The sequence below is a fragment of the Xiphophorus couchianus genome, chromosome 22, assembly GCF_001444195.1.
Source record: "Xiphophorus couchianus chromosome 22, X_couchianus-1.0, whole genome shotgun sequence".
In the NCBI taxonomy this organism is placed as follows: Eukaryota; Metazoa; Chordata; class Actinopteri; order Cyprinodontiformes; family Poeciliidae; genus Xiphophorus; species Xiphophorus couchianus.
The window spans coordinates 20,113,222-20,125,546 of record NC_040249.1 but is presented as its reverse complement, the minus strand read 5'-3'; the positions used below and the strand labels follow the sequence as shown (position 1 = coordinate 20,125,546).

Genomic DNA, 12,325 nt, shown 5'->3' with positions numbered 1-12,325 from the left:
CTACATTAAATTACTGTTCGTTTAATTCACGGCTCATTTGAAGCGGTAAAACTTGTGCAGTGCCGCAGGTTATTGAAATGACACTGACTTATTGTATGTTTTTTTTTTTGTGAAAACCAGATAAATGTGGATTATCTCGTTAAAAGTGACAGTTCCTTACTAAACTGCTTCATGTTTTAGTGTCATCAGATGACATTTCCTGTAACAGTCACAAAAGCAAAACTCCTGAATCTCCAGTTCCTGTATTTGTTCACACAACAAAAACCACTCCGATGATACTCTAGGGTCCTTCAAGTCTCGACTGTCTCATTCCCCAGTTTCACTTGGTTTCCCACAATTCTCTGACTCTTCTTCTTCTCCTTAACACAAGCTAAGTTTGTACTGTGACTTCAGGAAAACACTTAGTTTCTCTCATCACAGCAGCGTCCGAAGCCGCAGCGGGGTGGTCAGACAGACCTTATGGTCAAAGTCACGTCAATGTTAGAGGTTGAGTCTGCCAAATGCCACAGTCCAACCCTACAGGTGAGGCCTCGTTCCAGCCTCCAGGTTGGCTAAACTACAAAAAAAATGTTTGTTACTCTGAGCTCTTGGGTACTTTTCAAGGTTGATTCAAAAAGTCTGATTTGTATCAAACTTGCCTTTGATAGTATGTCAGATTTCTACTAACCCAACCAATCTCCCTATCTTTAGTAAAACTGTCCAGCTTTTTCTCAAGAGTTTCATGAGAAATCCTTACAACTTTAAGGTGTCAGATTAAAGATTAGATGTTTATTTATATACAATAAAGTCCCATGATTATTTAGATGAGAAATTTACATAGAAGTTGATGCAACACCATTGACCTTCTCTATGAAACATCAACTGGGAAGGAAACATGTTACATGTTTCTGGTCAAAGTATCTGACAGAAAGCTATTGCAACACTAAAATATAATTTTCTAGTAACAACAATGACGTTTTTCAGATTTACCATTAATTAAAATGATCCATTGTGAATTTCGCCCCTTTTAGTTTTCCAAAGATCACTAATTTGAATTTTTACATGAATGCAAGTAAAATATTAACCATTTATAAACCTTTTAACAGAACCTTACATATTAAAGAGGTACTACTATGTGTTTTCCAGGCACATAGTGACATCTTATAGCAGAATCAAGTAACAATGTTAAATTCAGTTGCTATGTTTTTACCAACGCGGCACTAAAAAGTAGCTTGTACAATGAGCTCAGCAGATGTGCAGTTCCACCAGGTGTTTGCTAATTGCTACTGACTAGCACTGTTAAAGCGCTAATAGTGGAGCAATGTAGTGATGATTTTCTTAAAGAGACAGAGGCCAAATTTCAAAGCGTTAAAGTATGGAGCAAAATTTCTTTCAACTCTCCTGTGGGCTTAACGCGACGCTCAGGAGGAGCGCAGCAAATGTCACGGTCGGACAGTGGGGAAGTGGTGGGATTGTCCCGTCAGACCTCCAGTTTCCAAAACCACACACACAAAAAAACTTGTAAAGACGCACACAAGGTCAGTGCTATCCCACTGGGTCTAAATGACCCCATCTCTTAAGACCGCATAAGGGATAAGATATATATACAGTATGTGCAGCTCTGGAAAAAAATTAAGAGACCGCTTAAAATGATCAATTTCTCTGATTTTACTCTTTTATATGTTTATGTTTGACAACCTGTCTCTGAAATTCCAAGAAAAAAAAATTGTATTTATTTGCAGAAAATGAGAAATGGTCAATATAACGAAAACGATGCAGTCCTTCAGACCTCAAATAATGTAAAGAAAACAAGTTCATATCCATTTAGAAACAACAATACTAATGTTTTAACTCAGGAAGAGTTCAGAAATCAATATTTGATGGAATAACCAGGACGTTTTCAATGGGGTTCAGTGCAGTGGGCTCTTTGTTTTCCCCAGAGCTGTATATATATTATTTTTATAACAACTGAAGGTAACATAGGTCCTTGATTATGCTATAAAAATGAATAACACTGGCCCTTTAAGGTTTGAAAGCCTCATCTTCAATATTACAAACAAATCTTTGTCCCCTCATCCTCAGAATGAACCTGATATTCTCTTTTATGGGTCATAGTTTTATAATAAATTCACATTTCTAACACTGACCTACATATCTAATGCAAAATATTTTAAACAAAGTTTCATTTAATTCAAAATGTTTTAAAATAATAAATTAACGTCCTATTTATTAGATTGCAGCTCTTCTAGTCTACTATTTTCATTGGCCCTCTCTTCCTCATCGGCTAGTGATGTCTGTGGCTTTAAGACCTCCCCCTTCCTCTCGGCGGCACTAATCACCCCCCATACCGAAACGCGCATCATAGCTGCCGATGTGGAATTTCCCCCTTTTTTATGCCGTTTAAAAGCCCCGCACTGAAGCCCCAGCACCGAGGCAGCGTTAATCTCAACGATGTAGCGTCCTGTGCAGGCGAAAGGACAATAAGAGAGGGCAGGAGTTGCATGTGTTGTCAATGGGAAACCTGGTGGGCAGCTGGCGTTTCAAGGAGCCGAGCACCGTTGAGGAATGCGACTCGACGTGGGGATCGGACTCGGAGGGCGATGAGCCGACGGCTGAAGACGACAGCGGCATTTCCGACTCCGTCAGCCCGGCGGAGAGCGAGCGAGCCGCGGGACACAGCGGGGACGCTGCCCTGCAGGTACACGGAGGAAGCGGAGGGGAGTGTGATGCAGGCGGTGGGGTTGTAGGAGGGTTACGGTGCGGTACCGTGTGTCCCGTCAGCGGCGCACTGTGTTCCGACAAGGCCAAGCTGAGGGCAAACTTCATTATTCATAGAATAATGGTTTAAATGTAACCGTAGTTGGATCAGTTCAGAGTCGGTTGATGACTCAGATAATTTAGCGCTGACGTTTCTATTAATTTCAGTCTGATTTAGTGAACCATGCGATGACAGTAAATGTCTGGATTTTCATTAAATATGTATCACAAAACAATTCAAGCATGGGGGGACTGTGGAGAGCAACAATATAGTGTTAACAGGAAGAAAGAACCACACTGTGTATGGGAAAGAAAAGCAAAGTTAATGGCAACAATTATGTTGAATAACAATCTTCATGTTTGCGGTGTTTGATATGATACTACATTTTAAATAACATGCATTCAAATTCTGAGGAACTCAGAAATTGCTCTTGAGATCTGTGCTACGCTTATTCTTAGTTGCTGCGAAGCTAAAACTTGCAGTCAAGACTTGGAACATTGCATTGCAGTAATTAGTTTTCCTGATGTACAAGACAAAAACACAGGCTTTTTTTTTGCCTTTTAATTTCGACTGTATTTTTTCAGGTTTAATAATGTTTACTAACATGATTAACACAATAACCATCATTTTTATTGAGAACTTTACATTTTTAAAGTCAGATAGTCTCTTTGAACACAAAGGTAGCTGTCAATATTTTTCACCTATAAAAACATGACGAAAACAGTAAATCTTGTTCAAAATGTCGATGAAATTTTAATGTGCTATTATAAATATAAGTGACTTTCTTAGGGATGTGTGGAAAAAAACCACAAATTACTATTTTGTCACTTAATTCCAACCTTTTATGGAAAGTTTTAGTTTTTATGTATGTACCATAATTAAGAGTATTTTGAGGGAGTTTTGTTTTCTGCAAACCAGAGTCAATTTCATGCTACATGTATGAGAGAGCAGTTGTCATAAAACAGCTGTTAGACTGAGTACACATTTAGTTTTTTTTTTATCTAGTAGTAGGATTTCTTTAATTATATAGGCGTATTAGCGCAGCTAGCGTTACTAAAAATCCAGTTGCTACGAGTTTATTAAGAAAATAATAATTTTACATTGACTCTGAAAAGCTGTAAACATTTCCAACTCAAACAAAATTCCAGTGAAAACCTAAAAAAGTATAAAACACCCAGGTTAGCCTTCTTCTGGTACCCATTCTTGTTAAGAAGACCACTGCTCCAGTCCGCAGATACCCTATCTATCAGAGAAAGTATTGTTCAAAGTCACTTCTTGATGATTTGCAGAGTATTAACAGGTTTCAGCTAAGTAAATCCCTTCAAGTAGTTAAATACGCCCATAATCCACATGCAGGATCTTTTTGTGGGGCCTTCAGCGCGGCACTGATATGAGTTGGCCTCCTTTGCTGTTGAGAAACAGATAAATGATGACAGCACTTGACCTCAAAAGAGAGCAAATGCTTTTAAATCATTTGAACGGCATATAAGAGCTATCCTCCATCTGCTCTAACAAGGAATGATTTATTTATTTTATTCTGGACCTGCATTTTTTTAAACTTTTCTCTTTCAACTGTCTTTTTTCATTTGGTCTTTATTTTATTCATCGTCTTCCTTTCCGTCTTCCTCTTTCAGCTGACTGACTCCCCAGAGTCTGCTCCGAAGATGAAGAGGAGTTTTTACGCCGCCAGGGATCTCTACAAATACCGTCACAGCTACCCGGTACATTCATACACCCATGCATGTTCCCAAAAAACATGGATGATATATTTTCCTTTCTTCTTCCTACACACATACGCATGTAGACATCCAGTTTTTATGTGTTTGTTTCAGAACTTTAGAAAGTCTCGACAGCCCAACGAATATCGAAATCTGCGCTTCTACATGAACAAGATCCCCCTGGTGCCCGATGGTAAGAAGCTATGAACTTACTGAGTTTTGTTTGGTTTAAAGGTTAAAAAGCCCGGCAGGTTAGCAGACTGACTCTGGCTTGCAGCAGAAACGTGAGCGATGAAGAAACGCGTGCAACAGCTACTCATCCTCTTCCTCTTCTCAGGTATTTACATCGAGGAGATTCTTTCAAAGTGGAGAGGCGACTACGACAAACTGGAGCACAATCACACCTACATTCAGTGGTGAGTGGAGCTTTGTTAAACGGAAAATGTGCATTTCTGATTATGTTGAAAAACATGAAATTAAAATAAATTTTATGTTTATGTTGAAAACCGTTTACTTGTGCGTAGTTTTAGGGAAATCTGCAGCACTTCCCAGTTAAGGTTGGGCATTTATCTATTATCAAACTGGGAAGCAACCAGAGAGTGAATGAGTTTCTTGGGCAGGTTGAAGCTTAAATTGTCAAAGTGTAACTTTTAAACTTAGACAGTTAAGTTTAGAGCGAGTATATCTTTTCTTAAAAGTATTCGTTTGTAACGGCTGTTCAGTCCTGAGTGGAAAACCCTTTAAATTTTACCACAAAATAAAACGTGGCAAAGTTCTCAAAAAAGATTTTGCCACTCATGAGCTGCTTCATAGTACCCACTAACATTTAACAAGGTAATTAAAATGACTTATCTTGTAACTAAGGTAACTCAATCACTAAAATCTACCTCAGATTAGGGTTCAAACTTTGGTGGTTTAATATGTGAGATGTGACTCTTAGAGTTTGTTATTTTAAAAGATGAACTTGCAGTTGCCTCCTTAGTAAAGGATGAGTGAGCAAATCTTGTTCCTTCCACAGTGAACAGCAATAAAAAGTGCTGAGAAGCGTCGCTCCAACCAATTACCAGTGTTATTCCCTAAGTAATCATCTTCCCATCCACTTTCTGTAACCTGGATTTTTCCTCTCGTGTCCCAGGCTGTTCCCATTAAGAGAACAAGGGCTCAACTTCTACGCACATGAACTGACTCAGGAGGAGATCAAAGTAAGTAGCTCCATTTTCGTTTTCGTTGTTTCGATTAGCTGCTGTGAAACAAAACGCAGCGCTCGTCTGACCCGCTGTCTTTAAACCCATCAGGAATTCCAAAGCACTCGGGAAGCAAAGCGGAGGTTCCTGGCCGCCTATTCCATGATGCTGGATTTTTATGGCATCAAACTGCTAGATAAAAGCGGCAACGTCGCTCGGGCCCCCAACTGGCAGGAACGCTTCCAGCACCTTAATGAGTAAGCCCACACGCCCACAAAGCACGCTGTGCAGCAGGCGCTGGGTGATGGATTGCTGAGTTTGTGCAGGGAAGCCCATCGTTGGCTCGCCTTTTGCTGTGTTTTCCATGTTTTAGGAAGGTAATGGTTCTAACTCGGATGCATCTTGATTGCTCCCCCGTCAGGAGCCAAATGCGAAGCAGCATGTTTTTAATTCAATAGACAGACTTACATTTTTTGAGATTCAGTTTGTTTCATGGAGTGTAAAATGTCATCATGTTTACTTCCAGAAACAAACACCTGCATGTACAACACAATTATCTGTTGTTTCTGAGGCAAAATATGCAAAAGTTTCTTCATGTGGCGGACTAGTCTTTGAGATTTTATTTAGGGAAACGTTAAAAGCACCAGGAAAAAAATAAAGTTTTATCAGTAGGATAAGTATCTGGATTCTTGGTATTGGTGTTGTATGAAGGTTTACCGTTATGTAATGTTCATCCAACATATTAGGTCAACATTTTGACTTTTATTTTCTTATTAATTTAACTGATTTATAATCCAGTCAGTTAGTTGGAACGAGACTATTTTGAACACAGTAGCGCTGACTGTGAAGTACTTTAAATAAGAAAGTACTACATATAACTGCACAGATGGGAATTATGAAAATAAATTTGCCCAATGAAAACACAGCAATTTAAAAAAATAAAATAAAATTTTGATACGTTTTTACGCTAGGGTGAGGTGGTTTTTTGGCTTTATTGAAATTAGTGTGTTCTGCAAAACTGCAATAGAAATACTTTTTGCGTCACACGAGTCATGTGATCAACAACCGAATGTTACTACTGGCAGAAATGACAAAAAAGTCAATAGGAAATGGTAGGAGGATGATGGTGCAGTCTGTTTTTTGCTTGAACAAACTTATTTATGTAGGATTTTAAGTGCGTTTCTTAATTAATAGGCATAAAGTAATTGTGGTTTTTTGACATTGGTGGAGTTTTGTGCAAATTGTAATGGAAAAGCAACTACTGATCTTTAAGGCAATATTGAAAGCAATAAAGAATAGTAAGAAAATTCCCAAGCAAATCAGAGATTGTTGCACTTTCCACTTTGTTTCTCAGCCCAGCAGAAGGAAAGCAAATAATTCATTTGCATGTTTTCCTTGCCTCAACCAAACTCATTCTCCTCCCGTTTTGTTTTTTCAGATCCCACCACAACTACCTGAGGATCACCCGCATCCTGAAGTCCCTCGGTGAGCTCGGCTACGAGGCGTTCAAGGCCCCGCTGGTTCGCCTCTTCCTGGAGGAGTCGCTGTGCAGCGGCACGCTTCCCAACGTGCAGCACAGCGTGCTGGAGTACTTCGTCTACACCATCCGCCTGCCGGCCACGCGGCGACGCCTGCTTCGGTTCGCTCGCAAGCACTACAGGCCCGCCCACGCCTTCCTCTGGGGGCCGCCGTCTAAGAAGGGAGCCTGCAGCGGCAGTGGCGTTGGCGGCGGGAGCAGCGGGATCAGAGCTCCTGCTCCCACACCAGAGCACCACAGGAGGGGGGAGGAGAACACAGCAAGTAGCCGGATCAATGTGTCTTCCCATGATGCCATAATGTGCCAGGACCTGGTAGGTGGAGGGATTAAGGGCTTCCCGGACCTTGGTTCTTATGAGGCCGGGGTGCCGGGGCAGCTGATGCTCGTTAGCGGGAAAAGAGAGAGGAGTGATTTCAGCTAGGCTTCTTCCTTCAGAGAGGAAACTGCAAAAACTCAAAATATGACCTGGTTTCTATTGAAAATATCAGGGGTGCAATACTTGCCGTTTTCTGGCCTATCGCCGATTACAGATCTTTTAAAAAACTTGCCGATTCCGATTTTGGCTGATAATTTGTTTTGTCTGAAATGTCGCAAAATATAGCAAGAGGGAAAGTCACAGAGTTAGTAACAGTGGGGTGACTGTTGTAAACATGCAGACATGACCTGGTGGGCCGGTCTGTCTGTCAAAGAGGTTTAGACCTTTGCCAAAGTAGATGAGATCGGTGTATAAGATCGGCTTCACGTGTGAAAATCAGCCGATCAACGATCTCCCAAAATTAAGGAAATCAAAACCAATAAATCGGCTGGCCGATAAATCGGTGCACCCCTAGAAAATATCTTAGTAAACGTGAAATAAGACAAAACTCAACTTTTCAGCAGGATATATGAGCTTGTTTTAAGTAAATGGTATTGATTTAAAGGAAAGTACTTGTTCCACTGGCAGATCTTTCACTTATAAATGGGAAAATGTTTTGTTGCAAGTTAAATAATCTCCCAGTAAAAAAATGAATATTAACACCTAATTGACTTAAATCAAGCTCCTACATCTTTCTGAAAAGCTACTTTTAAGTTAGTTTGTCTTATTTCAAGTGTACTAAGATATCTGCATTAGAAACTAGACCAAAAATACTTGGTAATTTTTTGTGTCTTTGCAGCGTATAAGACACTGAAACCCAGGAAGACATCAATGAAATATTTTAACTAATAAACATGGGATTAGAATCAATTCAGGTTAAGGGCTTAGAAATTAATTGCAAAACAGTTTACACATATTTAGGATTATAATGCTTTTTTTTTTTATTTAGCTTCTGATTACTTTTCAAAATCATTCAAACCAGTAGAGACAATATATTACTTTTGTCTAAAGGACTGTACTTTTAACAAAAGAAACAACGGGGGAGATGTTTGCCTTACATACTGATTTACTCTGAAGCTAACATGGGAAGGCAAACATTGTTAATAGACAAATGAACACAGAGTTTTGTTTGTGCGTCTACATCTTGGGAAAAGACGAGCAATACATTGAAAACGTTTTTTAGATTGACCTAAGAGCCTCATTTCTGTTGATATCAGATAAAACTGTATCTACTCTGTATTTTTTACTGTTTCAGCTGAAAAGGAAAGAGAAAAACAAACCTTTGGGTTGCGATAAAAAAGAAAAAAGAAAATTATTGAAAGGCTTTTGGTGGTATACAGACAGTAGTCACACGTCTGAAATGTGATCCAGTCTTTGTCAGGTTCTAAATTAAATCTAACCTCAAGCGTATAAACATTTTCAGACATAAAACGGTTTATAAATAATTTGCCTCTCTGTGCTTTATTGCCCTCCCTGGTACAGATATGTAAAAACCCCTTGTATAATTTTTTTTTTTTATTGCAGCAGCATAATATCACACTTAAATATGTAGAAGAATCTAACGTATAGGAGTGTGTTTTTTTTAACAAATTTTTTGAGATTTCCACATATAAAGATAAATTATGCGTCTGCTGAACTATTTTCTCTGTTGCTTTTTCCAAATATTTTGGAAAATGTTCAAGTCTTCTGGTGAGTGAGGGGATTTTCCAGACGTCTGTCTCCTGTTTCATGGAGTGTTTGTTGCAGGGAAAAACTCCATCTTGATCTCGTCTGATTAAAATCAAACAATTCCAGTTAAAGTCCCTGAGTAGCAAATAGCAAAAGTTCGCATTTGTGATGGTAGGAGAGAAATATTGTCTCTAATGGTTGTCATGGCAACATGATGGCAATATTTTTAATGATAAACCCAGGATGTCGTCAGATCTTCTTTATCACAGTTTCGGTTGTTGCCTCTGACTGCAGAGACGGACAAGTTGATATTTTCTGCTTTACTTTAATAGAATGTTTTCTCATCTTTCCCATTTTGAAGAGCGGCTGAGAGAAATGGCCCTTGGTGTTCATTATATTCATACCAGAGGGAAACTCGAGGTCATTGATTCCTAACTGAAAAGTAATTGGCAAGAGTAAAACAATAAATGAAAATAAAATAATAATGAATAATAAATCATAATAAAATAAAAAAAAGCTTCAGTCCCATTCACTTACTGTGGATGCATGTGAAGTTTTTCCACATCATTAGATTATTATTATTTTTTTTTTTTGGTGAACATACATTTTAATACTTTTCAAACATAAGATAAGAACATGCTACTAAAGTAATGCAGATTTTTTTTTGCAAAGGAATTTATATTTTATTACTTTTGAAAATGAAAACCGTAAGAAAACATGCTACTAAGAAGATTTGATGAGGCGCTAAGTTGAATTTTTGTGCTCCTGCAATAAAAATTAGATAATTTAAACATTTTTTACACATCTCCAGCAATGGTGAGGTTTAGTGTAGGAGGATTTATTTGTTCATTTGTGACTGAAAACAGATTATCAGCGCCGCCGCCACAGGATGTATTGTCGTCTATAAGCCTTTTTTTCTTAAATCAAAAACAAAAATACAGTAAAAATGGATTTTGACTGAAGTTATTGTGACTGAAATGTGTATGTTTGATGTTTTTGACAATCTGTCTTCCTGAGTCGATACACTGTAGGTTTCTCTGATCTGCTGCACATCATAAACACAACACCTGGTCAACTTGTGCCATAATTTACCTTAATGTGAAAACGTGAACTCCAACCTCATGCGTAGGTTTTTGACCATGTTTTTAAGCCTGTGAATTTGACTTTAAACCACTCTTTAGGGCTAAGTTTGATGCTCTTTTTGCTCAAATAAATACGAATTTTAATTTAAAATAATAATTTTGCACAAATATTGTAATAATTTAAGGACGTACTGTGTAGTGCCATAGAGGGAAATGTTGAAGTTGTTCATCTTGGAGGCAGGTTTAGTGTAATTAATTCAATATTCTCTGCTTGCAATAGATAGAAATCTGTGAAATTAAAAGCCATGCAAGGGTTAAGCAGTTCTTCCTGACTTAATCAGATTTTCTTCCTGCTGACAAGGTTTCAACATCACTCTTCAGCCAAGTGTATCTGATATAATTGTAAAAGTACCTTTTCAGGTAGATTGTGTGATAACATGGACTCAAGTATGTTGACTTTTTGTGAAATTAATATGTAAACATACAGTATTGTGTGTGTGTGTGTGTGCAGGTATCTTTAATATTCTTAAGTGCCTCTTTTGTATGTTTTATTTATACCTGTATGCTGAGCGTAGTGTCTACACCGACTTCTTGTATATTGTGATTTTTGTACAGCATTTTGATATTTAAGTTATTGTTTGCTTTGTAATCATATATTCTATGGGTAATAATGTACAGCAGGAATAAACCTATTAGGAAGAATCACTATAGAGGACAAGTTATTCCAAATATTTGTATCTGGCTTCTGCAATAAAACGTGATTGTTCTACAGAATATTTCCTCAGCGTTGTGATTTTGTTCCTTTGGTGTAGAGATCAAGTTTTCTGTTATGAAAAAAAGAACATTATCTTTTTTTTCCTTCAAAAGAAGATTAAATGTTTACATTTTTTTTTTTACTGTTTTACAGAAAGGGTAGGAAAATGTCCTAATTTAAGGTTTTTTGTTCTAGTTTAGAAAATCCTAAGGCCAAACAAACGCTAAAATCACTTTCTTTTCACAAATCAAATTAACCCTTCAAAAATTTGCATATTTTTAGATTTCTAACTGCTTATGATCTAAAGCAGAATACATTCATTGATGCATAAAATTAAAGATCCAACGAACTGATATTGAAAAATATTCTAGAATGGGTATCGGTGACGATGTTCCTGATCAATAAGGGCAGATATATTCAGTCTAATTCTATACTTTATTATTTATTTTACATTATATTTTCTGAACCATTTAAAAGGTTAATTGCAGTTTATTTTTATCACTTTCTGTTTATTATTATTATTTTTACATAGGCTGTTTTACTTCTAATTGCGATGACAGAATAAATTAAAGTTGGGTTGTTTTTACATGTTTAACTAAACTTGTGAAGCTATTGGTGTATTTAAGTGTGCTGTACATGTACAGACTTATGAAATAAATGTGTAATTCTGTACATTTATGTCTGTGTTTAAAATTCGATTCAATCTAGAACTGTTTTTCTGTGTTGGTTCAGTATAGGCCGATACCAAACCTCAGATATTTGTATCAGAAGTGTGAAAAGTGAATCGGTGCATTTTGACATAAACCCATAAGCCATTCAGCCTACAATTCCACTATGCATATTTCTCAGACAGGTAAATAATGACAAATAAACACAAAAAATAGAAATAAGCCTAACAAATGTATTCATATGATTAAAATCATTTGAAATAATTGACATTTTATTGATGCTAAAATTTTTGCCTGTGGGTAACTTAAACAATAATCTCAGGAGCTTCTTGAGACGCCAGGAAAGAAATCCAGCGCAATTTTCCAGGACAGAGAACACATCTGCTGCAGCTGATCTGCCAGCCGAATAATTGGATTACAGCCTTCAGAGAAAAGAGCTGAAGACAGAGATGCACCTTCTGAAAAACAAACTTAAACAACTGTGCCTTGCAAAGAAACCAGGAGACGGTTCATGAGGTAAAATTTAAACAGATGTCGCCTGAGCATAAAGACGCCCGTCGTCTTCTGAAAACAGCGGCTAAGTCGGGTTGCAGCTTCTGAATGTTGGTTCTTAAAAGTATTG

General features: G+C 37.6%; 1 protein-coding gene across 1 annotated transcript; it reads left to right on the top strand.

Annotated features, from left to right (window-relative positions):
• The first annotated feature begins 2,298 nt into the window (after positions 1–2,298).
• LOC114137430 (opioid growth factor receptor-like protein 1) lies at positions 2,299–8,050 on the top strand. The gene is made up of 7 exons (XM_028005992.1): positions 2,299–2,677; positions 4,372–4,458; positions 4,570–4,648; positions 4,793–4,871; positions 5,591–5,657; positions 5,751–5,896; positions 7,078–8,050. The coding sequence occupies exons 1-7, from the start codon at positions 2,492–2,494 to the stop codon at positions 7,595–7,597; spliced, it is 1,164 nt and encodes a 387-aa protein (XP_027861793.1). The 5' UTR covers positions 2,299–2,491; the 3' UTR covers positions 7,598–8,050.
• Positions 8,051–12,325: the final 4,275 nt, after the last annotated feature.